The sequence below is a fragment of the Choloepus didactylus genome, chromosome 20 (assembly GCF_015220235.1).
Source record: "Choloepus didactylus isolate mChoDid1 chromosome 20, mChoDid1.pri, whole genome shotgun sequence".
Lineage (NCBI taxonomy): Eukaryota > Metazoa > Chordata > Mammalia > Pilosa > Megalonychidae > Choloepus > Choloepus didactylus.
This window is the reverse complement of record NC_051326.1, coordinates 26742832-26770265: the sequence shown is the minus strand read 5'-3', so window position 1 is coordinate 26770265 and position 27434 is coordinate 26742832. Positions and strand designations below refer to the sequence as shown.

The window sequence follows — 27434 nt, the reverse complement described above, 5'->3', positions numbered from 1 at the left end:
GGCAGAGTTCTTGCTACACTTACAAAAGGTTTGATATGGGCTTATAGTAATTCTTCATTTTCACGGGCAATCAGCTTCAAAAGCTTATATTCTATAAATGGGGAGCATGTCAAGTCCCTGTGTCTCAGGACTCAAAGTGAGGGACCGTGGCAATTAAACAGAAACCCTCTGTGGGGAGTGCTTACCGACAGACAAGTTCACCATCCATGGCATCTTGCTCGTCAGTGCTGGCAAAAGAAACCCGGCCACCAATCACTGCTCCAATAATGTAAACCAGCCACGTCAGCCTTCCTGAAACAGGAAGACCACCCTGTTAGCGTCACCTCCAGTGATAATTTCATGGAGAAATTCCTGAGGTTCATTTCTCACTTTGAGCTTCCTTAACCTTCAGAGCACAGTGATAAAGCCACAAGGTTTTAATTTCCTAATAGAGTATTCTACTCTGCTTTGGCAAGGATGATGCCAAAGAGGAAATTTATTAGCTAATCAAGACAAGATCATTATTTTTAGGATACAGACTTTCTTAAGAGTTAAAAAGATCCATTGCAGATATAACTTGAGTGACTCTTCCCTTGTCCCTTGTTGCATTTATTCACAGATATTCTTTTGCATACATGGAGGTAAATGATGATAATAGAATTCTTTTATGGGGGAAGGTAGAAAAGAGGCATGACAATGAGTGAAGGGGTTCTGACAGCTTCTCCTTACAGGTCTCAAGTTCAGGGGCAAAGCACTGTACACTCACCTTCCTGCACTGCAATATCCACAGGGCTTGCGCTGGCACTCTGTAGCAGCTCCTGATACGACTGGGCCGACTGGTCAAACAGCTGCACGAGGAGTGCACATGTCTTCTCATATTCACAACGCCCAATTGTAGACAGCTGGTCCAACTGCTGCTGGACCAGACCTGTATCGTCCAGAGGATCTTCCAGCCCATCTCTACTCCCAAGGGAGGAAGGAAGGCAACTCTCTCAAAACATGCCTATTGGTTTCCTCAATGCAGCAACTCCCTTTCTTCTTAATCAGCTGTAGCCATCATGCCCAATCCTAGAGGCCCACCTTCTGATACTACTTTTTACCAAGGAAGGAATGAAAAAAGGTTGGAAGGCAGATGTCTTTGCCCTAGCATCAGTCTCCCTTAGATATATTCTGCTTGTTGGTGTCAAATCCTCAAATCTGAATTACCAGATTTGTCTGCCTTGGCTCTTTCAACCCTATGCTTCTCAGCTCTATGAGGTCTTGGGTCCTGGCCTTTGGCTTGTTCTTGATGATAGCAAACTTGGAACTTGCTATGGGTACACAATCCTTTGTGTGAAGCCACTGGGGCAGATGTGTTTTGGAATTCAGAAATTTTTGGTAGGGTAATATGAGGCTTATATTATGCTATGTAAAACTTTCAATGGGCTCTGAGTCAGTATAAAATATAATATTTCTGTAGAAAAATCTATGAATATTATGAATAGTAATAGTAAAAAGGCTCAAAAAAGACTATAAATGAACTCGTATCAGTTCATGCCACGTTTTGCTGCCAAATGAGTTTTGGTGCCAAACAAGAAAATTCAGTTTTCATATCTTCTTGGATTTCAGAATTGCAGAAGAGGGCTTATGGATCTGAACCAGGTCTTGCTTTATCTGCTGGTTCCTGGATTTTAAAATCTTGTCAAATAACAAGCTCTTTGTCTACTGTTGTTACATCATGGAATAACTATGTGGACAGAAGTACCAATCTCATCCTTCTGCCCCACCGCTACTACGAGTAGTTAATATCTGTAGCTTTGCCATGTGCCATTTACTGTTCCAGGACAAATTAATTTAATTCTCAAAATAACCTTATGAGGCAGGCCTGTATAATACAAATAATATTGTATTTTATAAATAAGGAAACTGAGAAACTTGTCCAATAGTACATGCTTTATGTAGATCATTATAGGTATTTCTTTGGCTAAAGGTTTCTGATCCAGTTACTAGTCAAGGTGGACAGAACTCTGTGTTAATATAATAAAATCAGGGGTCAGCTGCCTAGAATTCTTATGACTTCTAGTAAACTCCGAAATTAGAGAACTGGATTGTGTGATCTTATTTCTCTAGGAATTAACATTAAGTACCTATAACTTGCACATTATAATTCTTATCATCTATATCCTATAAATGTTTCTTTCATGTTTAAAGAAAATCAGTGTCAAGGAAACACATTATACTGATATATTTTGTATTTAAAGATGTTGCTATGGTTGGTGAAAAAGGGGAAAATGAACAGGATGTTAAAGAGAAAGGTATTTCTTACAGACTTTATGCCCTCATATACTATTCATCTGACAAAGAAAAATAACAAGCTCCCATAAGACTCATATCAAATAACCTTTGTCAATTGGGTGTCTGATCTCTGGTAAGTCTGACATCAGGGTACTAGGCTACTGATTGGATAATGAGGGAGGCTGCCCCAGTTCTCTTACCTCAATATGATGTGCACCGATTCCAAACGGGATGTGATGTAGGCTTTGGTGACCTCAGGAGTATACGTTTCCAGCATGTGGGGCTCTGTGGCTTTGACATATGGCACAGAGGCTGCCAGTCGCTGCCAAAGGCTCAGGAGATAGTGCACACTATTTGGGGCAAATTCCCAGTGCTACGGAAAATCAAATGAGCAGAAGATATATTTTTCATGTTTGTATACAATACATTAGTCTTATGCCATTCAACACAATGGATAAAGACTTTTTATTTAAGAGGATAAATTTTCATGGGCTTTGTTTTGTGTGGCAACTAGTTTAATGCATTCATTAAATATTTCAAAGAATAAGCATCTAACAAGAAGAGCTGTTCTAAGCTGGTTGTAAACCTTACCACAAAGAAAGCATCATGAGAGTGGTTCTGTAATGTTACTATGTATCAGAATCACTGGGAGAACTTGTTAGACCTATGGATGCTTGGGTTCCACCCTGGATCTAGTGAATCAGAAATTATTCAGGTAAGACCCAAGCACAGTATTTTTCATCAAGCTCCCCAGATGATTTTGATGCAGGCCATAAAATCTGAGAACCAATACCCTATATTATAGGACTGAAAAAGAGCGAGGATTAACTCTCTACTCTTCTATCTAGCTCCCTGTTCCAATCTTCCCTTTTTAGGGATGATTATGAGGGAATTCTCTCTGTCTCGAATCTAAATATTATCCTTGCAATTCCCACATGTTCCTCTAATCATACCCCTTGCATTTTTGCAAATGCAAATAAATTGGCTACAATAGTAACTACTCTGCAAGGTTTTCCTATACTTACATTCACTTTTGCAAGAAAGAAAAAAAAAAGAGAATATTGAGCATATTCAAATAAGGTTAAAAACAATGAGCAACAGGAGAGAGGTTCCAATGTTTAGGAAGAAAGGGACAAATAATCAAAGACAAACCTGCAGGCTGGTCACTGTGAAATTGGCTATCAATCGAATAACCTCAGGGTAGTTTTCCACCTTTACCAATTCTCCCAGTTGATAATTGCTTTTCAATCGGGCCAGCAGTCTGCAAAACTCATGGTAATTGTTTGGGTCTGATAAACTCTGGTGACAGACAATATAAGAGGAAAATAAAAGGTAAATTGTGACACACAATATTTCAAGAATTACATATATTTGGGATGGCATGGGGAAGGGGAGAAATCTACTTTTTAACTTTTGAGCTGCAAATCACCATTCAGAATGATATATCTGTATAAAGTTTAGAAGCAATATTTTTAAAAAGTAATTTTAAAAGGGACAGACACATCTATCATCTCATCTGTGAGATGGTATTCTTAGCCCAACTGAAAAAGTTTGAAAAAGAAGCCCAGAAGGATAACACTACTTCCATAGGGTTATAAAGCTAATTAGTGGCAGATATGCGGCAAAATCCAAGATGTGACTGTTCTGTCTGCTTTCCACCAATTTAAGAAAAGACAACAAAAATTTTCATTTTTGCATTTGTCAAATTTATCACTAAGCACAACTTAACTATTTTAGCAAGGTTACACAAATGTTTCCCAGGTTTCTATTATATCCTCATTAATATAATAAGTTTATTTATTCATATATTATATTAGTATATTTATATATTTTATTACAACTTACATAAAATATTTTTGATTTGTTTTTATATTATAACAATATATTCAATTATATGCCTCCTTATATATGTATCTTCCTGTATCAGAATATGAAGGTGGAGACTGTTTTGTGTCTAGGCATGGTATCCCTGTGCCTGGCACACAGTAGGTACTCTATACAATCTGTTGAATGAATAAGTGAAATTTTAAAAAGAGGGACAGAACTGGGTGTATATATATATATAAATATATATTTTTTTTATTAAATTCAGTTTACATTTACACACCGTACAATCATCCATGGTATACAATCCACTGTCCACAATATGATAACATAGTTATGCGTTCATCATCACAATCTATCTCTGAACATTTTCCTTACATCAGAAAGAACCAGAACAAGAATAAAAAATAAAAGTGAAAAAAGAACACCCAAATCATCCCCCCCTCCCATCCCATTTGTCCTTTAGTTTTTATCCCCATTTTTCTACTCATCCATATACTAGATAAAGGGGGTGTGATCCACAAGGTCTTCACAATCACACTGTCACCCCTTGTAATCTACATTATTAGATAACTGTCTTCAGGAGTTCAGACTGCTGGGTTGGAGTTTGGTAGTTTCAGGTATTTACTTCTAGCTATTCCAATACATTAAAACCTAAGACGTGTTAATCTATATAGTGCATAAGAATGTCCACCAGAGTGACCTCTCGACTCCATTTGAAATCTCTCAGCCACTGAAACTATTTCGTCTCATTTTGCATCCCCCTTTTGGTCAAGAAGATACTCTCAGTCCCACGATGCCGGGTCCACATTCATCCCCGGGAGTCATATTCTGCATTGCCAGGGAGATTTACAACCCTGGGAGTCGGGTCCCACGTAGGGGGGTGGGCAGCGAGTTCACCTGTCGAGATGGCTCAGTTAGAGAGAGAGAGGGCCACATCTGAGCAACAAAGAGGTACTCAGGGGGAGACTCTTAGGTACTATTACATACAACTTTAGACTCTCCTTTGTGGTAATGAGCTTCATAAGGGCAAGTCCCATGCTCGAGGGCTCAGCACATCAAACCGCCAGTCCCAATGTTTGTGACAACATCAACACCAGTCCAGGTGAGGATGTCCAACACATCCGCACCCTTCCCCAGATCCTCGGGGCTGGGGAGGGAGAGGCTGTAAATATATTTATTATCTACCCAAATTACTCTGGGATGTGTCACTACTTCACTCCAGCCTATACTAACCTACCGTATTTCACTTCCTATTCAAAGTTCCACGCAATTGTGGTGTTTGAACAAATCGACTGTAGAGTTGTACCGTTTAGAAAATTTAGATCCTGTACCAAATAGATATCTATTCCCTTGGTCTCATATGGAAGTTGAAGTTTTAAAACACAATCAGTTTCAACCTTTAAGAACTGGGTATATTTAAAAAGGCTTTTAAAAAATATTTCCTAGTGTAGAAAAATGATAAAATGACACCTAAAAATAGTAGGTGTTGGCTCAATCTTTGAGACTGAAAAAGACAAAAGGAGCAATCGAGTTATGGAAAGAATATTTAAAAGAGAAATAGCTCCCTTCCCACCTAAAAACAGACTATACACTTGGATTAATCATGTACATTTAAAAAAAAAAAAGGAAATGAAAACAAAACAAAAACTTTAGATTCTTATTTCTTAGGGAAAAATGACTAGATCTATATTTTATTTTCCTGTATCAAAGTGATCCCTTCCCACAATTCCTGCATGAGTGAAGCTGGAGGATACAAGCTCCTCTTTTGGACAATACTCTCAGAATTTGCCTACAATTATAGATTCACATAAATCTTCCAAGGAACAGCAGACTGAACCATTTTCTGGGATTTCTGCTAAGTGTGGCCTTTAGATACATTTCCTCCTGATTCATAACAAATAGTATATATTAATTCTATCTATATGGAGTCCTAAAAAAAACTGTTAGAAAATTTACCTGAGGATTTTCCAGTATTCGTTTAACACCATCGACAAGATGAGAGAGAAACTTAGCCCTCTCTGCGTTGTTAAACAGGGATCTTCGGACTGAGGCAATCTGTACTAAGCAGGATAACACCTAGAAGCAGAGGCACAACCCAAACACCGCAGATTAAAGGGATGGTACAGCTATTTTCACCATACCCCTTTCCTTTTTATAATATTTTCCTTTACATATATGATTAATTCTATTCTCTCTACCCCTGCTACCACTATAATGATAGGGAAAGATCAAAGAGGTTATAACTTAGGATATCTGAAACACCTTTGCGGAAAAAAGAGCATTAGATCAAAATCAGTCATAGCAACTTATTAAAATCACAGTTTGGAAATATATTTAGGTATTATTCTTTGGCTTCTTTGATTCTTGCTAAGATATATATTTAATGCTTGAAAATACCAAGCAATTAAAGTTTCAATACTTCAGATTTCTGCCTAAAGGTAGAAGATTTTCCCTGTTTATGAAAGCCCTTTGGCTAATCAAGCTTTGCTATGTAGTGCTATAGTGAAAAAGCCAGATCTATGCCTTGAAAAAAAATCAGCTTTCACACAGAAAACATTTTACCCTTTCCCTGCTGTGCTAGATATTTATATTCTCTGCCCCTTCAGATCCATTTCTACTTTTTCCTGGGAGGCTGTTGCTCTTCTCTGGGAGGCTGGTCTCTATGGACTACAATAACCAAGTTCCCTTGCCCTTTGGTTTCTACTTGGCTTCAATCAATGGAAGACAGCAGCAGAAGCTTAGAGGGCAGAAGGAGAGAGGGCACTCTCCCGCCCTCCCCCTGTTGGGCTATGGGTTGGCAGAGGCTGAGTTTCTCTACCAATGACCAAGTTCCTGTTCTTTAGCCCTCTCCTAAGTCATAGCTTTAGCTTTCCCCAGGGTCATCTTCCCTTGCTCCTGGAGGCTTCCCACAATTGCTAGCTCCAGGGGACATGATTCACCACCCCATGTTGGAGTCCTTAATTTTGTCCACACCTTTCTCTGCAAATGGTCCTTTCAACATGCAACTATATTGAATTGATGTTTCTGTTAAAGCAAAGGTCTACATTAATTTGTAAAAGTATTACATGACCAGAAAGTAGTCTACTGCAGAAACATTAAACAAAACAGCCATTACTTTATGGTGTGTGTGTGTGTGTTTGTATATTTTGTATACAACAGTATTTTAAAGAAACAATCTGAAATACTAGACCAACAGTATTTTAGAACCTGAATGGATCTTGGGAGTTTGAGGAGGTTAATTACTGCTTTAAAGGAGAAATATACCATTCCCAATAGCTTTCAAATGTTATTTCGGATAAATATGCAAATTTACCTTCCCATTATAGCCTCCATTTATCACTTTTGTAATATATGCCTGAGGGACTTTTTAAAATTTTGTCAGGACCATTTTAATGGTTTAACTAGACACTATCAGGTGAATCCCCACATTCTAGCCTGATGTATAAAATCAGATATAAGATGAGACCACAAGAGCTTGACCATCTGCAGTAATTGGCCATAGACAGGAACAATTTAAAAATACTGAGTCAAGACTTGATTAGGAAACCTTTAGGCTGCAAGATTAATTTCAAAAGGTCATATAAATAATACTAGTATTTCTAAGCTTTACTTGTATGATTTTTAAAAGCAAAATGAACATAAGGCTCATTTACCATTGTTACTTTCTAGAAATAGGTTTGCTTTAGGAACTGTAGTCCTGACTCACCAGAGGTGAAAATGAAGGAGGGATGGAATGATACAGGTCAAAAAACAGCTGCAGAGTTGAAGAATCTAAGAATGCTGAAAGAAAAATAAAAGAGAGCACTTTATTGGGTACATCTACACATTGCTACTGGCATACCTCTGACACTGTATTTTAGAGAGCATATACTTCTGCTTACTTATCTGATAGAATCTTTAAGAAAGTGATAAGCTAATAGTGGCTTTTTGTTTTCTTTTTTTTCTTTTTAAAAACTCGTTTTTAGTTCCTCTAGGAGAGTCATTGCTCTGATTCTGAGGGAACAAATTAGGACTCTGTCCATTTCAAGAATTTTTAACACAAACATAGGCACATGTTCTTTTGTTTCATTTTGTTTTTAATGATAGACATTATTCCAAATGAATATGAGCCAATAGATGTCTCTAAGCTGATTAATGCAAGAAAGTCAAATACGCATCCATTATTAATCAGTAATTAAAGAGTTCTCCCTGCTGGAGGATCTATAAGGTTCCTACAACCGCTACTCAGTACCTTTATAAAGATAGATACCAAAATATTAAATTTTCTCTCAAAGGAAAACAAGAGATTGCCAGGAGTTAATCAGATCATCCTATAGAACTATGTAAAGTTAGCAGCACACTGTTGTAGGTGGTATAAGTTCTGTTACCTGATCTCCAGCTGGTGGGAATCTGTACTGTACACAGGTCATCTGAGGACTCATCAGTAGAAGTGCCGATAAAATCAAAGTTTAGGCAGTTATGAGTGAGTTTGAGCAGTTGCATGAGCAAGCCATGCTGACTTTCATCATTCAAGTTTAGATTCTTTCCTGAAGCCTGTAAAAATTACCACATAATGAGCCCCAAGCAATCACTCCTTTCTTCCAAGCTTGCTCCCAGACTCACGAGAAGGCTGTTAAGCCAGAAAAGAAAGGCTATATTATAACACAGTAAAGTGACGTGCTTTTTCCAAAACAGATGCTATACTTCTACATATCACTTTAATGTCATTATGAAAATACCTAGCTCCTTATCTCCTTACCATTATAGTGAAGGTTGTTAGTTGTACAACTTATGTAAGAGCTTAGCAAGCCATACTTTTTTGTGGTCTGGTTAGTACCAGCTACTAAACCAATACGAGGGGAGAAAATGAAGAAAAGAATTTAAAACAAAGAAAGGGGGCCAGTGCTGTTTGTGATAAACGACAAACAGAAACTGAGTTTACTTCTCTGTTAGTTTAATTAGCACTCTGTGAATGGGTTGGGATTTTCACAGGGCAAAAGATGATAAAAAGTGACAGATAAGAATAAATTCAGAGAAGTCATAGTGCTTGAAGAACAAGGGATATTTTGCATACTTGTTAAGGCAATTCTTATAAAGAGGGTAACTTTACAAAAATTGAGCTAGACAACATTAAACAATGTTGAAAAACATGAAGCTGGTAGTTAAAGAAATTCCCTTTTTAATACTTGTCTTTGTATATTGTAGACATAATGGCCACAGGGAATTCTGAAGCTATTTCTCGACAGAGCAAGGATTAAACTCTGAGAAGGAGTTCTGAATAAATTCTATACCCTACCCCTACCTTTGCTTTTTAACACCACCACCACCGTCACCAAAAATCTTTCAAACCAGAACTGCCAATGAATTTTATTTATTCACCTGCAGTGTCTATGATAGCTTAATTCTGGTCCACAGCTACTATGACTATTGGATTCAAAGATAATACCAGCTTTGGCTTTAGTGACTGGCTGGTTGTTTCTGATAGTATCACTGATGAAGATTAAATCCTCAGTTTTCTGAAAAGCTTTTCCCCTCCAAGGGCTATAACAGCCTTTGCCAAACACACTACCCAGCCTGAAAATTGTTTGGGAATTCTGAGATACAGCTAAATAATTGAGGAAAAAGATGGATATCATTAATTTGGGACCAAAAAAAAAAAAGAATCCAAACTTGCTTCTAAAATTAAAATTGGTATATACTGGAAAATGCAAACAAGAAAAAAGAAATGAACAAAAAGCTGGAGGCTAATATTTACACATCCCATTTAGCTTCCCACAGGGACAAAGCATCCAAACACTGGTAAAAATGTGTAGGACTCTTAGGTTAACAGTTCTTTCTTTGTTCAACTCTATCAATAAATGAATTGAAACACCAAACAGGTAATTTCCTTATGTGATACTGTCTATCCCTTCAGGTTATTAAACCTAAATGGATGTTAAAAATTCAAACTCTACTTTTCCTTACAGATGTTTCTTGTTTATTTGCTGCTTTTAACTCAGCAGGGAACAGGGAAGCCAGCCTAGTTTTCGTATGCTAACAATGTAGTCTGAGCCTGCTTTCAGAGTACTAAGAATCCAAACACCATAAAACTGACACGCTTTTACTCTGTATAGGAAAATCTTATGTGGTTATAAAAAGCAAAGAATAAAATTTAAAACTCTGTGGTAAACTAGATTCCTTTAAGAAAGGCACATGTGATAAGTTCACTTATTGCTCTTTACCTAGGTGAATAGATCTAACACAGGGAAATCACAATCGTTTTTCTAACTTTAAATAATCATTCTGGTAAGTTTTTCCAACACCTCTGAGATAGGCATTATGTGAGAGATGATGATTAAAAATGTACATAAACTCTCATAGGCTCAGTTAAGAGCTGACATCCAACAAGTCCCCACTCATTCTTAACCTTTCAAAAGAACCTAGGAAGCTTGACCCAACCTACAATCTCACCTGTTTTAATAAATTACAGGAAAGTGTGAAGATATCAAATAATGATGAATCTCGGAAAGAAGAGGCTATTTTTCTGTGCTTGGTCAAAGGATGAGTGGTGTCTGCCTGTGCAGAAGAAAGAATAAACCAATGCAAATTTTAGAATTAGCTGCAAAGAAACATTTTTTTTTTCATGTAGATTTCAAATAAACTAAGAAGACTTCTAGCGATATTTAAAAACATTTTTAACTTTTACATTATTGTTAAACCATATATGGTGAGAGAGTGTAGAGGACAATAAGCTGCTAATAGCCAGCCAAACTATCACTTCTCTACAGCTTACATGGAAAAAGAAAAGGAGGGATGATTATCTCTATTGTAAATTTCATTTTCCTCTGTACTCAGGTAGGTAAAATTTACAAAATTATTGGTAGACAATGCTAATTACTATCATGTTGTGTTGTGGCTTAGTCTCAAAAACAGATACTCTAGCAAGTTTGGATTTTTGTAAACAAACCACTGAGGGCTGAAATTACTGTAGAACTTCTAAAACAAACCCTAACAGACATGAGCTTAAGATAAATGACAGTAGTCTGTATTACTGGTTTCACTTATTCTTCTGTTTTTGTCTTTGCAGCTAAATTACAGATATTTTGTATTTCTGACACACAGTAGGCACACAATAAGGGGAATAAAATAATTTCACGGTTGCCAAGGGACATCAAAGAGAAAAAGATTAACCCCATAATAATAATATAATAATTTCATAGTAATCTCCACACTCAGTTAATACATGCCTTCCTATTTCTAAGGTAATAGGGTTAAACGGTAAGTTAATTGCTAAGCGCACAGGCTCTGGAATGAGACTATCTTGGGTTCAAATCTGGGTTCTATTGCTTACTAACTGTGAAACTTTAGGCAAATTATTTAATCTTTATGTGCCTTGGTTTCCTTATCTGGAAAATGGAAAAATAGTCCTATCGCATAGGATTGTTATGAGAATAAAATCGATTAATGTAAGAAAAGGGCTTAGAACAGTACCCGGTGCGTAGTAATCACTCAAAAGTGTACACTACTATTATTTGATAATTATTGGCCATACTGGGGATCGCATGTGACAGAGTACACAATATGGACTCGAAATTTTAATAGGCTATAATATTGTGCATTTAAAATAATACCAGCTCCCAGTTAAAATTTCTCAGGGTTAATACAAATGTCTGATTAATTATGAGCAATAGCAACAGCGATGTTAATGTAATTAATACACTGACAACTTAAAGGTGAGATATTATAACTAATATTAATACTGACCTGTTCAATATTTATAAAACTTTAGCTGGATACAAAAGTAAATGACTGAAAAATAATAGAGCACTAGAAAGCCACTGGCATTTCCTCTGTAGTAAACTGTAACATCAATGACTATTTAAAAAATTATTTGGCATTTAACAGAATGTTTTATGCATTCTGAAAAGATTACCAGCAGACCCTTCAATAACAGTCCATGAGAATTGGCTTTTAAGTGAGTATAAACACATATTATTGTACATAAGAAGAGAAGGGGCACACAATTGTTAGTGGTTCCACTTTTAGGATCTCTTTTTCTGGGGACTCATTGTCTTTGATCAGCAAGGCAATTTTTCATTATGGTTTTTACTTATGACCATTGCTCTCATCTCTAACAATGCCTATTAATTATAATAAAGAAAGCAGAGATGGGAGGGTAAAAAATTCTGGAGACAGAAGGTGACCAGGGTATTAACAGTGAGGTAGTTTGCACTTGCAGAGGAAAACCCAGTGGAACTATCTTGCTTCAAAAGGGCACTAATCACTTACCGCAAAAGCACACAACTGCCAAAAAAGGTCATCTTACACACAGCGGAAAACACCACTACTAAGAAAAAAGATGACACTTACTTCAATGAGGAAGGCTGTAGCACTTACTTGATTAATTTCATTGGTAAGCTGAGATAAAATTGTGACGCCAATGATGCAGTATTCAACGCTATCCTGGAAAAACAATATATAAGGCAGAAAGAGTTGGCATGTGCAGCTTGATTTCTGCATTTGGGGTGCCGTCATACTTTTGAATGACAGATCCCAGAGTCACTAAAGAAAATGCCTAGACAAGACAGCAAAGAACTGTAGTTTAAAACTGTTGCTTTGCAGGACACTGATAAATATGACTTAATCAAAATTTAAACCTTTTTATTTAAAAAATTTCCATGCATTATACCATAAACATTATAAAAAGATAAACTGGCAAAACACCTTTGTAAGATAAATGACAAATGAATAAGTTACAATTAAAAGTGACTGTATATAACAATAAGAAAAAGGCAAAGTATCCGACAGAAAAATGTATATTAAAAAGAAACAGGAAACTCAGAGAAACAACACAAATGGTAAATTAACACATGAAAACCGTAACCTAAACAATAAGATATCATTTTTTAACCTATCAAATGGGAAAAATAAAAAAGTTTAGCTCCCATGGTTGAGGTACGGAGAAAGAGGCACGCTTACAAACTGTTGATAGATGTGTAAATGGTATAACTTTTTGGGGGGAAATTTGGAAATATCCTTGCAAGTAAAAAAATACATTTATCTTTGATTGAATATTCCAAGGCTAGGGATTTATCCTAGAAGCACACTTATTCAAAGTATGACAAGATATATATAATATTCACTAAAGTATTTATTTAACAGCAAAACAACAACAAAACAAAAAATTGGAAACAAACAAAATGCCCATCTATAAGTGAGTAATTAATCAAATAATGGTATTTTAGATTGAAATAGTAAGTAGGCATTAGAAAGAACGAGGTAGGGTTTGTTTATGCTGACATGTAATGCTGCCAAGACATATTAAAGGCAAAAAAAGTAAAATGAAGAAGTGACTACATCAAATACTTCTATGTTGTGTAATTTTTTAAAAGTGGATAAGTATATAAGTAAATACATACATTTTACTTCCCCCATTCTTATTACATAAAATAGACACATCATACCTGCAAAAACCTTGTGACATCTGTGATTGCATTTCTGAAGACATAGTCATCCTTCTGACAGTCAAACCAGCCCAGTTTTGTGATTCTGGCATATAACTGAATGAGTGCTTGTGTCACAAAAGTAGCTAACTTTGGCCGAGTGGCAAGGTAGTTGAGGACATAATTCCCTATAAATCAAAAAGTAATTCATATAATAGAAAGCTCTACCAGAAAAGGGTATACATCCTTAAACAATGGCCAAGAAATGGTAGCTTTAGACTATTTACCCTTAACTCTCTTTATGCTACGGAGAAATGAGACCTTGAATTCAAGATTATTAGTAAGCTTTCCAATTCAGAATTTAATACCTGTCACAATGAACCTATCCCTAGGTGGTAAATGACGTGGTCTGAATAGAATTGAATGGAAAATCCTTAACAATGTTTTTCTTAGTTATTAGGATCAGTAAAGACGGAATAAAAGAAATCTTCTGACAACAAATGGGATGATTTAGGCTTTATCTAAAAGTAATTATACTGCATATCTTCACTTTCATAACCTCAAAGTTCTGGAAAAAATCTGAATTCGATAGTCTACGTGCTTAGCAATTTCAAGCTGGCACATAAATTTAACCATTACAAGCACATCACTGAACAAATCAATTTCTTTAAGACAGAACAGAAAATTCTCTACTTACGAATATCTATTCGCTGCTCCAATGGTAGAGGGTTGTTTGTGCGTGATACAAGCTTTGTAAGGCATGTAGCTGCCAGTAACTGGGAGTAAGATGACTGTGAAAAGATGGGGGAAGAAAAAAAAGAATTTAGAAGAAAAATCTCTTCTTTCATTTACACCAAGAAATGTTCTCCCCTCAAATCTCTGTTACAATGATGCTTCAATGTTTCACCTCAAAATATTCCTAAATGTATGGTTGCAGCAAGAAAAAAGAAAAATTAGAAGAATTACTATATTATGCTGTATTAAATTATAAAATTATAGTAAATTATATCTTTCCATCAGCACAACTATCAATCAGCTACAGCTCTATGGAATGTGTATGTTAGTTTTAAAATAAAATTCATAACAATCATTTACGAGAAAGAAAAATTATGCCCTGAGCAATGGAATAGCATTATCCCATTCTCTTAAGTGTGGCTTTTAATGAATTTTAACCTAAGAAGAATTAGGCATTCCATCTGATCATAATATATTAGAAGGAACCACGTAAGAATTCCTCCATGAGGCTATATTACATACTGGTATATAATAGGAAAAAACTCAGAACCATTAAAACAATTTAATCAAGGGTCAAGGATAATTTTCCATGAAACGAAGAGTCCTCAAAGCAGGTTATCCATTTATGGTAGCATTACATAATATCATCAGATATAAAAACAAAGTCTATGAAAGTGACTTTGGAAATTGAAATTGATTAGTTAGAGCAGGTGTGTCAAACCACTAATAACGGAAGAGAGACTCCTATAACTTAAGAGACCATGGTTTTTACAACCAAGTCCAATAATTTTGCCAAGTCAATAAGAAGCCAACGGAGAGATTAAAAAAAAAAAAAAAAAAAAAAAAGCAATCCACTAAACTTAAGTGTTTTTAGTACAACACCCATCCCATTTTATTCCAGTTTACTGACAGTCAATAATAAAAAACTAGAAGTAACAGTGAAAGATTACACTGTGGGGCTCCAGTAAGAGTAAACTGGAAGAGCTACTTGTACATCTCCCACAGTACAAATGTAACTGGATTAATCCTGAAACCAAGTGATTTAAAAGAAATACACAAAATATACGAGAAAAGTTTAGAAGAGAGCACTACACAATCTCTGACCTTCAAAGAAATGGATCACTCAGTTTACTAAAGGATATTTTTTACCTAATTATAATTTGTTATATTCACTACACAAACAATACTATAACAAAACTAATGATTAAAATTTTAAAACAAAGTCACCTAGAATTTTGCCCTCTTGACAAATTAACTGCTTTTTTTTTTTTCCCCAACATTTCCTTCTAGTCTTAAGGATACTTTTTGGGAAGTAAATTTTTAGTAACCAATTCTTTAGAGATCCATTGTTGCTCAGGATATAACACTGCACTATCATTTCTCTTTTCACCTCTATCGTACTGACAATTATGGCTAATATTCATACTTTCTCTTTTTTCTTTCATCTGTGAAACAGGATAATAAAGGTAAACATGCTCAGAAAATAGTTCGAGTATCAGGAAAAATAAGAGGAGGACTGGACTTGATTATGTCGCCACTTTGTCTAAAGCAGTATCGTGTTCGATGCTAAAGTGTAGTTGTTATTCTAACTCCCGCAATTCCCTTTCATGGTACCTTAGTGGGATCCCACCCTTCCCAAGACCTCCACCCTTCAAAAACATTAGTTGAATCAAATTGGCTCATTGGTCACTGCAGTGTCATTTTTAAGCTGGAAGAGTTCTAATTCCAGGTTTAAATCTCCAACTTCCTATACTTTTCATTGTCAGGATAATTTTTTTCTAGACTTCTAAGGCATTAAGAAGTAGCTGTGTGGTGCAGAGAAGAAAAAAACAGAAAAGCCTCAGGGATATTGTAAGGTAATATGAGAGACTTTGTGGATAAAAAGGTCATTTATACATAGGTCTGTCTTCTTCTCTAAAGGATATGAGGTAGCACTTAAATATAAAAACAGAAAAGGAGTCCCAGAAAAATGACAGAACAAAATATAGTTCAAAGAGATCTTCCTGATGAGGCTGTATGATCTTTTTTTTTTGGCCTGTATGGCAGGTATAGTGCTTTTTAAAAGTGAAATTAAGAAAGCAGTGGCATCTAGAGTAATCAAGGAACAGAAACTATCCCAATTCATTTCTAAAAAGTAGAACTAGAATATGTTTTCCTAAGCCTTCATTATCATTTGGGATTTTTCAAATCTTACGTACACTCCCTCTTTCGAGGAGTAGCTGGCACTTGCTCAGGCAATCAGGGCTGTTGGTGAATTCAACCAAGGCTTTCTCTGCCTGGAGTCGAGTGGTTGTATCTGTTGTTTCATACAGCTGTTTGCACAGATTCTCTAGCTGGGCCAGGCTCTGGAAGAAATCAGTCAACAAATAAATCCAGTCTACTATACACGCAAAGTGCTATGCTTAAGGTTACTGGACAAAAGAAAATAATAACGAAGAGTTGCTTCTCAACTCTGAGGATATTCTGGGTGACCTTTATCTAACAACAATCATCCGTAGCTCTCTTTTTTTGATGCTTTAAAAAACAAAATGAAAGAATGCTTAAGATATCTATATACTTTTTCAGCCAGTCCCTTGAAGATCAATCACAAATGATACATTTTTTTTCCTTACAAATACCCAACTTCCTAAGCTTTTCTATAAGGTTTTCAAATAAATATTCAGAATTTACTTCTATTCTGCCATCATTTTCAGAAGTATGAATACTTGAGGCATTTCTGCTAAAATTAAGCACATAAACACAGTGCCACATAAATCTTTATATAGTTTTAAATATTCTCCCTTTTAGTAGTAATTATTAGCTTACAAAAATGTATCTGCATTAGGATGCTCATCTCTATGAGAAAGTCTTAGAATGCATGTACCCACCTTCCTCCCTGGATCCCGCATGTCTCAAGTTTAGCAGACTCTCTTCTCCTGCTGTACTTTAAACTCTTACTTCGATTCCAAATTTAAAATGGAAGGGTCAAAATAAATTCAACACTAGCATATGCTCACACTGAGATAAGACAAAGAAACGCCCCCAAACAAACCCTTCTCTTCAAATCTTCAACTAGTTCCAGGGAGGCAGGGAGTGCATGGGTGTGTGCTTTGGTCCAAAACCCAAAGTAATCTGAATCTACTTCCACTTAATGTGGTGTTTCAAAAGCAAGAGGAAAGGAACTGATTAAGACTACACTTAACTATCACTTTTCACTGACTAAAGAGTTTGCCTTTAAAGGAATGGTTTGGTCTTTAAGAAGAAATCTGAGCCTATTTTCAAAAGTAGTAAGGAAGATTTGGTTGAAATAGTTAGAGAGATCCTACTATTAAAAACAACAATTTTGCCAAGACTACTACTACTAATAATTAAAAAACCAACCTGTGTAAATTGCCTAAGATGCATTACACAGCTAGTCTGCCCAAGGCATTTTATTATCACTTTATTTCATTATGCTGTGACTTTATAAATCATAGCTTTTCCACTAAGCAGGAAAGCCCTTAGGGTAGGATTCCTATTTTACTCTATCTGTTTAATGCATATCAAACATTAACCTAAAGGAAACAAAAAAGATAAATGCTGACACTCTAAGAGAAGATCACCAGCCTCACTTCAGAGACTGCCCCCTACCTCCAAGAACAAAAACAACCCAAACAACAACCCCAAACAGACCACTCCTCAAAACATCTTGGGACTTGATTTATGTTCAATTTGTTCTTCTCTGACTTCCCAAAGGTCCCACTTAATACCTCCTTCAATCCAAAAGCACAGAGAAAAACCATAATTGCAAAGTTAGATCTCAAGCAATGAAATTCTACAAGCAATACCTGATTTTTTTTCACATAGTTTATAAACACAAGGAATAGAGGGTAAGGCTAATTACACAGATTCCCTAAAATACATGTGAAAGTCATTCTTATGCTTGCCAATACTACTAGTCCAAGACCCTATTCACGAAATCAGTTTAAAAATTCCCAGGTTCCCAAGCAAGGGGGAATAAATCTCCATCACAAGGTTTTGTTTCAGCCTTCAAATCTTTTTTTTTTTTTCGTTTTTCTCTTATATCATGATTCACGTAAAAGAAAAGGAACAGATTATTTTAAAAACAGGTAACACAAGATATCAACAGAAGGACATCCTAAACAAAAATGAAGGACAGCTGTAAAATCTGTTATTAAGTATTAGGGAGCAGTGGCAGCCTCTTAACCTCCACAGCAACCACACACTTGAGCTTTCCAACATCCTGAACACTCCCTAAATAGCCATACTGTTTAAGGTATAATGACTCTCCTTAAAGTCTGATCAATCAGTTCTGGTAGCTCCCCCAGTGCAACTCTTGTTTATGTTTATTACAGCAAAGCTGTTCACATGACAGTGGCTAAGCATCTGTCACCAGTGGCTCCTTACTGCCAAAAATTTACATGCAGGTAATGGTGGGCTGCTGTTGTTTTGTTTTGATTTGCTTTAATTTAGTTGACAAAACATACTGCAGGGTAAGTCTGGTAATGAGTTCTCAGCTCAGAAAATAATACTGTTTAAAAAAACAAAAAAGTGACTTGATCATTTACACAAACAGTTTGAAGAACTAAAGCTCTATTTCTGTGTTTCCAGAAGAACAAATGGGAAGCAATTTTGTTTTCCCAAACAATTAGTGGAAATATCTAAAACCCAAAGAGTTAACAGTTACTTTATTTGGGTTTCCCAATAGTTCCCATGGAAGAGTAAAGGAGTGAGAGAGAAGCTTATATTTATGTTCTTTTGGATCCTAGTGTTTATAATGGTTAGATTATTTTGCATCATCTTTTTTTGGACCCAGAAAAAACAACTTATCCTACCAACTGTTTGATAAGTTTTTAAAAATAGTACTTCACATTTATAGGGGATCAACAACTTGCTACAGCATTGTCCCCCTTTGTATGTTAACACCTGGGTTAAACCTTTTCCTAATCCTCAATTCTTATTAAGGACATTTATTATGTGATGTCAGTTGGGTCACAGAAAAGTCTCTGAGAAGAATGTCTATTTTCTATTCCTGATACTGCCAAACCTATAATCCACAGAGATCTTTCATCTGATCCAACTGGAAAAGAAAAACACATCTGGTTAAATACTTTATAGAACTGAAAGGTGATCTTCAACTAGCAAAGTACTATTTTAGTAAAGGTAAGTCAAGACAATTAAATCCCAAATATAGAACCATACTGACTTCACCAATAGCAGTCACAATAAAGATATTAAAAGAATGTATCTTCTTTAATATTTAGCAATATTTTGTATACTCTTTTAAATATGGATAGAGAAAATACAGCTCAATTATTCTCATTTTCATATAAAGTGCAACCTGTTGAGACTACAGACCTCAGAACAGGATGACTGCCTGAAGAGCTGCCTCTGGATTAGAGGAAAATGAAAATTTTGTTTATTCACTAAATGCTCTAGTTTTCTGCCAAGTAGAATGCCTTGGAATTTATTTTATTTAGCTTGTAAAATATTGTTTTTTAAATAGTCTAAGAACATATCTTTTAAATTAGCCTCACTGCTTAAAAAAGTCCATTTGGAGATTTCCAACCAGAGAGTAGGATACTTGCTTTTAGGAAGGACTTGACGACATTCTCAATAATGCTGAATACTGAACCAGAAAACAAGCATAAACCTGTATGATCGATCAGATCTGCAGGTCCTCTGCAGAGCCATCCTTAATCTGATTGCCACATCTGAATATCAGAAGCTAACATTTTATTACAAAGTGTAGGCCCAATCCAGAGAAGTTCTAATGAAGATTAGAGTAGATCTGCTGATTTAGCACCTGAATTTTCATTATTAGAATGCCTCAAATACAAAATGAATCGCTGAAAAATCAAGCTACTTTCAACTTGTTTATGAACCCCATTAATTCATAAATCCCCTTAGCTAGGATTTGTCTGTGTACTAGGAAAATTTTGTCTTAAGTAAATTAAAATATGCATAACTTACCAGAAAATCAACCATTTTACGGACTTAAGGATTAATAAAATTGATATACTAATTACATTTTATTTTTTAACCTATGCCAAAAGGTAGAGCCTGAATGAAAGCATTCTATTGTCAGTAATGAGTACCCAATTATCACAGATAAAAATCCTAAAAATTTAGTAATAACAATTCTTGTTAGGTTAAGAAAACAAGTGGCAAAATACTATGTAGAGTATGTTATCATTTGTGATATATGTTAATAAATGTATAGAAGAAAATCTGGATGAATACCAACCAAACTTAACAGTGGTGGTCTCTAGGAGGTAAGATTATGGGAGACTTTCCATTTCTATGCTACATAGTCCCATAACTTCTGGATTTTGACAACAACCACATACTATTTGTAAGCAGGAAAAAACAAAACAAAGCAAAACACACCCAACAATAGATAAGTATTTTTTAAAAGGGCAATTTAATTACATTATTTTTCTAAGTGAACTCTTCTAATTAGTATGGTATTACTACTTAACAGCTCATTCTGTTACCCATCAGAATACATAAAAAAAAATTATATAAACAGAAAGGTAAAAAAAGTATAAAAATTCCAAAGGCTAATTTTTTAAAAAGTATAGTTGTGCTTATTACTACTTTTACTTTGTTCTTTCTTACCAATATTAAATATTGGTAGTTTCATTTAACACTTCTAAAAAATGACCTGAAGGAAATGAACACACTCCACTCAAGACTTCTCATCTAGTTTACAAAGTTACTTAGAAGGCAATCTTGTGGGCAAAAACAATCTTGGTTTTATACATACATCAGCAGATATTTTGGAAGTTATTCGCTGCAATTCCATCAATGGGGAAAAACTAGCTACTCTTCCTCTGAATGAGAATGTTTATATATACAAACTTACTATTTATTTTTAAAAGTCAGCTGAAGAAAAAGAGTACATTTACAAAACCAGGGCAAAAGACTTGAAAAATACTTCACGAGATGATATCCAAAATGTCCAGTAAGCAAACGGAAAGGTGCTCAATCTCAGTAGTCAGCAAGAAGTGTGTAAATTCAAACCACAATGAGAAAGCCTTCAGAATGGCTACAATGAAAAAGCCAAGATCAAAGTGTTGTTTAGGATGTGGAACTAGAACACTGGTATACTGCTAAGTGGGATCTAATTTAGTTAAAGAATATCAGATATCTGTTTGAAACTATCTATTAAAGTTAAACATATGGATACTCTATGACCCAGCTATTCCCTCCCAGGTATATACCCAACAGAGATGTGTACTAAGCTCACCAAAAATAAAACAAAATAAAATAAAAAACATAAAAGAATGTTCATGGCAGCACTGATTGTAATACGAAATAACCCAAATGTCCATCAACAGTAGTAAGGACAAACGTTTTATTTCTTAATCTGGGTGCTAGTTACACAGGTATGTTCACTTTGTGAAAACTCACTGAATTGTGCATTTATAATTTGTGTATTTTTCTGCATGTATATTTCAATAAGAAGCTTCCAAAAAAGTAGATAGATGATGTCACAGTTCTCCCCAAAATTTCCAGGTATTTACTCTCATCTATTTCTTTCTGATACTGATGGAAAAGAAGTTCATCAATAACCTACAACTCCACTTCAGATTTAGAATGCTTTAGTTTTATATCCATTCCTACTTTTAGAGTCACAACTCCCATTATTTTCTCAGGAAATAAATAAGGTAAGACTTTCGGATGCCTTTAGGGACTTTCTATTGCTGAGAGTTCTAAGAGGGTGAGTAAAACTTTTTGGTTACAGATGCTGTGTAATGTCCACTGGTGTAAAACAAGATAAAACACATATTTTCAGCAAGTGATAATGCTATGCCAGTGCCTTGTATGCATTAGATAAGGATGGCAAGTCTGCTACCAATATGAGACTGCAAAAGTCTACATTTAACATCAAGATACTAATATATTCTAACTTGTAATAAACATGTGTGTCCTTTACATTATGGGTAATACACAGTCACAAAACACGTAAACAAGTTATTTCATGGCGTAAACAGCCAGACTAACTGTGCCTGGTCACTTAATGGTTTATTGACTTACAAATTTAACCCCAAAGTTATGCCATAAGAAACTGGTTTTGGTGCCTTGTCACAGTCACTAACAACAAGGATGGACGAAACCTAAAATGCAGGATGAATCTTCTTAAGTAGAGGCTACAAACTGGTAGCCTGAAACTGGCCAACACATTTTTTTTTTTTTTTTTTTTTTTTTGCCTTACAATGTGGCTCTAAAGTTTGACGTAGTTGCCAATATTTCATAATAATATCTGGTTTTCCAGCTTCTCATGAAAAAATTAGAAGATCTGATATCACAGAACCTGCACTATCACATGTCAACTATCAGATGAAACTAAGAGGCAAGTGCTTCCCTGGGGCATGCTCTCTTTAGTCCACTACATTCCGAACTCAGCCTGTTTAAGTTATGTGTCTGGCCCCTGTAGACATCTATGTTTTCTCCCGCTGCTCCAATGCACTTTTGTCTCATATCAGTGGTTCACTCCAGGATGACAAAATTAAAAAGTAGTGAGTATATGACCATATAATAGATTTTGGCTTAACTTTCAGTACTCTGACTAATTCTTTGCCAAATTTGGTTAAAACAATCTTTTGAGTACAAACTGCTATATAAAACTTAGGTAGATAAAAGGGAATTAGATTGAGAATTAACCAGTTTGGATACTGGTCTTATTAACTAACTGTGTGACTTTAGGCAAGTTAACTTCCTAGAGCTTCTCTCACATGTAAAATAAGAGGATTTTATTATATGATTAAAAAAATACTTTCAGCTCTAAAATTCTGACTGTAATATACTATCCTTCCTGTTTTGATTATATAAGTAAAACAGATTTAAAAATAAGCAAATATTAAAATTAAAATGACCATGAAAGCAACAGTCAGGACTTTGTTTTTTTTTTTTTAACAGAGAGAATTATACTTAAAAAAATAAATCAGGCAATACACACAATTCCTTTCACCCTTATCTACAAACAACGTCAGTACCTAGCAGCAGGAACAATGATTTCTTTGGAATTGAGGTTCAATACTGTGTAATGGTTAAGCCCTTAGGTGTCAGACAAAGCCCTACTCCTCTGTTTACTAGCTGTGAAGGGTGAGCAAGCTACAAAAATCTTTCAAACTATTTTTTTCTTCTTTTAAATACAAACAACACCTATTTCATAAGGTTGTAAGGGTCAAAGAGGTAATTCATTTAAGTTGTTAACTACTAAGTTTATTACTGGTTATCTATTACAATTGACCATTAAAAAAACTCTGGAAAACAGCTGCTTCTATACACGTACATATAAATGTATACAGACTCTCAACTGTTTCTTCTAGAGGGGTGATAAATCCCCTTTCCCCATAGGGCTAGGGGACTTGGGGATGGGATATGTTCCCTGCATTACCGGGTTGCGCTCAGTACGTATTTCCCCATAGAAACAGAACTATGAAAAGATACAGAGTTTAGCTACAACATGGATAATAATATACTTTTCTGGCAACCTAACCTTCCCTTTTATAACAGTAGTTCTATGGAAAAATGCATTCCAAGTTTTAAAGATATAATTTAGAAATAAACTACTCAGTTCATAAAGTTATGGCTTCCACTACTTCAAATGTATTTTCTTACCAAGAATGAGGTAGAAGCACTAATCCCACAAAATCTTTCATGCCTAACTATAAGGTTTAATAAATACAGAAGATTAAATAAAAATTTCTTTTCACACTTCACACCACATGAAATGAAAGCTTGCTATATTAGCCACCGTTTAAAAGGCATTTGTTCAAAGATTTAATCTATATGACTTCCATATTAATGTGCGCAATACTCAAATTCTTATACATTTGTCTCAAATGTTTTCCTTAAATTACAATTTATATTAATTATTTATTTACTGTGGTTTTAGTTAATGAACACTAACGCACATACTGGATGGAAAGGAAAAAGGAATGCCCACAGTAGGAACTTCATAAAAATGCCTTGCATAAATGGATGAGTCTAACTCTTCAAAAGGGACTTTGGGCTAAAATGGCAAGTTGAGCCCACATCTTGTTTTTTAAAAAACTTTTTATCTTGAAATAACTTCAAACTTACAGGAAAGTTGCAAAAATAACACAGAAACAATACGTATAACTCCAACCTGCTTTCCACCCAGAAACTGAGATTTACCAGCTGTTACCATTTTGCAACATTTGTTACATAATTCTTTCTTTCTGCCTACCTGTCTGCCTATTTACATGTCTACTTTGTAAACATTTAAGAGTAGCTTGCATGTATCATGCTCCTCTAACACTTAACACTTCGAACACACATCTAATTTTTGTTACCTCTCCAAACCTAACTTAAACAACACTAAAGGTTTTTTTTTCTTTTTCTTTTTTTAAAGTCATAATCCCACAAGAATAGGGAAGACAGGAGAGGGGAAAATAGCAAAATTCTGAAAGCCAGAAAATCAGTGTTGACTGACTAAATTGACTCAAGAAATCCAAATCCCCTGTCAGCAGTGAGAAAACCTAAAAACCAACTTGATTTACATGCCATGCTTAGAGGATACCAAGGTGAAGTAGGGTGGCTAAAATGAGGAAAAGCAGGATGAAAGTATTTTTGAGAAGACAGATTCCTAGATAACCTCTTACTCCATTTCTCGGAGTAACTACCCCCCTGTAAAAGTCGGGAAGCTTACGTGGGACGGAGAACATCTTCTTGACCAAAAGGGGGATGTGAAAGAAAATGAAATAAGCTTCAGTGGCAGAGAGATTCCAAAAGGAGCCGAGAGGTCACTCTGGTGGGCACTCTTACGCACACTTTAGACAACCCTTTTTAGGTTCTAAAGAATTGGGGTAGCTGGTGGTGGATACCTGAAACTATCAAACTACAACCCAGAACCCATGAATCTCGAAGACAGTTGTATAAAAATGTAGCTTATGAGGGGTGACAATGGGATTGGGAAAGCCATAAGGACCACACTCCACTTTGTCTAGTTTATGGATGGATGAGTAGAAAAATAGGGGAAGGAAACAAACAGACAAAGGTACCCAGTGTTCTTTTTTACTTCAATTGCTCTTTTTCACTCTAATTATTATTCTTGTTATTTTTGTGTGTGTGCTAATGAAGGTGTCAGGGATTGATTTAGGTGATGAATGTACAACTATGTAATGGTACTGTAAACAATCGAAAGTACGATTTGTTTTGTATGACTGCGTGGTATGTGAATATATCTCAATAAAATGATGATAAAAAAAAAAAAAAAGTCGGGAAGCTTATACTCTGGATAAGGTGAAATATGAAGTCTTTGGACCAGGAGACACAAGTCAATCAAAAGGCAGGAGTTTGGAAGATTTTTCCCCTGAGAATCTCATTAGTTATACATGAAGTACTTCAAGATACACGGCTATGGGAGTTAGCCAACACATTACCTTACTGTTATGCTTGAAGCAGACAAGACTTGTCCACATTCTTTAAGGTTCCAATCACCTTTGTAGTCTCTTAATCCATAAGCAAATAATAAAGGACTACGAGAAAACTGAAGAAAGCCTCTGACACGGAAGAGAGACATCTAAACAAACACAAAAAAACAACCTGGAACAAACAGAAACTATGTAGGAAGGGGAAACTTGAAAAAAAAAAAAAAAAAAAAAAAGATAAAGGAAAATAAAAAAATCATTAAGTTCATCAAAGAGAGAAAACTTATTCCAACGGTGGGACAGGAACAGGATTTTCTAAAAAGGAAACATCCAAAGTACAAAGAAGAGATCTTAGAAATGAAAAAAAAAAAAAAAAGGTAGTAGAGATGAACTATTCTATAGGAGGGTTAGAAAATGAAGTTAAAGTCCACCAGAAAGCAGATCAAAAGAACCAAGATTGAAAATAAGAGGGCAAAGAAAAGAAAACCAGAGGCCTGGTTCTAGAAGTCCAACATCTAACTATTAAGAATTCCAGAAAGAGAGAGCAGAGAATAGCAAAGGAGAGAAAATAATCAACAAAAAAATTTGAGAAAATTTCCTGGAACTGAAGAATATCAATGGCCAGAATGAAAGGGTCCACTGAATGTCCAGCATAATAGATGAAAAACCAACCTACACTGAAGCACATCACTGTGAAACTGCAGAATCCTGAGGACAAAAAATGATTCTATAAGCTGCCAGGGAGAAAGAAACAGGTAACGTATAATCGATCAGGAATCGGAACGGCTTCAGACATCACAAAGGCAACAATGGAAACAGAAACCAACAGAAAAATGTCTTCAAAATTCTGAAGGGAAATTAATCTTCAACACAGAAGACTGTATCTGGCTGTTTCAGTTTCCTTGTTGCTAAAGCAAATAACATGCAATGGATTGGCTCAAACAATGGGAACTTATTGGCTCACAGTTTTGAGGCTAGGAGAAGTCCAAATCAAGGCACCATCAAGGCGATACTTTCTTCCTGAAAACTCGCATTCTGGAGCTAGCTGCTGGTGATCTTTTGTCCTTGGCTCCTCCTCACACAGCAATACACATGGTGGACTTCTAGCCTCTCCCTTCTCTTTTGGGTTCTGCTGACCTTCAGCTTCTTGTTTCCCACGGCTTTCACTCTGTCTGAATTTCATTCTGCTTATAAAGAACTCCAGTAGTAGAATTAAGACCCAGACTGACTGCATTGGGCTACATCCTAAATGATGTTGCCTCATCAAATGATCCTATTTACTATGGGTTAACACCCACAGGAACTGACCAAGCCTAAGATGTTTTTCTGGTGAACATAGCTCCAAACTACCATACCAGCTAAACAAAAAATCAAGGATGACGATAAAGATATTTTCAGGCATGTGAGGCCACAAAAACTTATCTCCCACATTCCCTAGTTTGAGGAGCTACTAAAGAATGTGCTTCATACCCAAACAAGAGTAATTCCATAAAAAAGCATGGAATGCAGGAAATGGGAATTCCAACCTAGAAGAGGGATATCAAGGGAATCCCCAGGAGGATGGTAAAGGGGAATCCTAGGATGACAACTATGCATAGACAGCAATCAGGTCTTCATTGAAGCAGATGATTTGAGGGATAAGTCATGTTCAGGATATCATCACCAAGATCCCTGTTACCATTACCCTCTTTAAAACCCAGGACAATATAAATACCTGGGTGAGAATTCTTATTTTATGTAGATTTCACCTTAACCCATATTGAAGTTTGATTCACAGGACAGCCCTAAATTGACAAAGCAACCACTCTCCTTTAAACTTTGGGAAATTTTTAAA

At 35.6% G+C, this 27434-nt stretch overlaps 1 protein-coding gene across 3 annotated transcripts in view; it reads right to left on the bottom strand.

Moving 5' to 3' along the window:
* XPO7 (exportin 7) overlaps positions 1-27434 on the bottom strand; it is a 99571-nt gene that overhangs the window by 19353 nt on the left and 52784 nt on the right. The window contains exons 1-13 of one of the 3 annotated variants that reach the window (XM_037812521.1): positions 17084-18440; positions 16415-16561; positions 14179-14272; positions 13503-13669; positions 12436-12501; positions 10510-10614; positions 8448-8613; positions 7787-7860; positions 6037-6156; positions 3406-3552; positions 2454-2626; positions 746-939; positions 186-291 (exon numbers count right to left, since the gene is read on the bottom strand). In XM_037812521.1, the coding sequence (XP_037668449.1) occupies positions 186-291; positions 746-939; positions 2454-2626; positions 3406-3552; positions 6037-6156; positions 7787-7860; positions 8448-8613; positions 10510-10614; positions 12436-12501; positions 13503-13669; positions 14179-14272; positions 16415-16561; positions 17084-17104 (1580 nt within the window). In that variant the 5' untranslated portion in view covers positions 17105-18440. Of the gene's footprint in view, positions 1-185; positions 292-745; positions 940-2453; positions 2627-3405; positions 3553-6036; positions 6157-7786; positions 7861-8447; positions 8614-10509; positions 10615-12408; positions 12502-13502; positions 13670-14178; positions 14273-16414; positions 16562-17083; positions 18441-27434 lie in introns of those variants that run through there. The other 2 variants (XM_037812519.1, XM_037812520.1) reach the window with 2 other exon arrangements.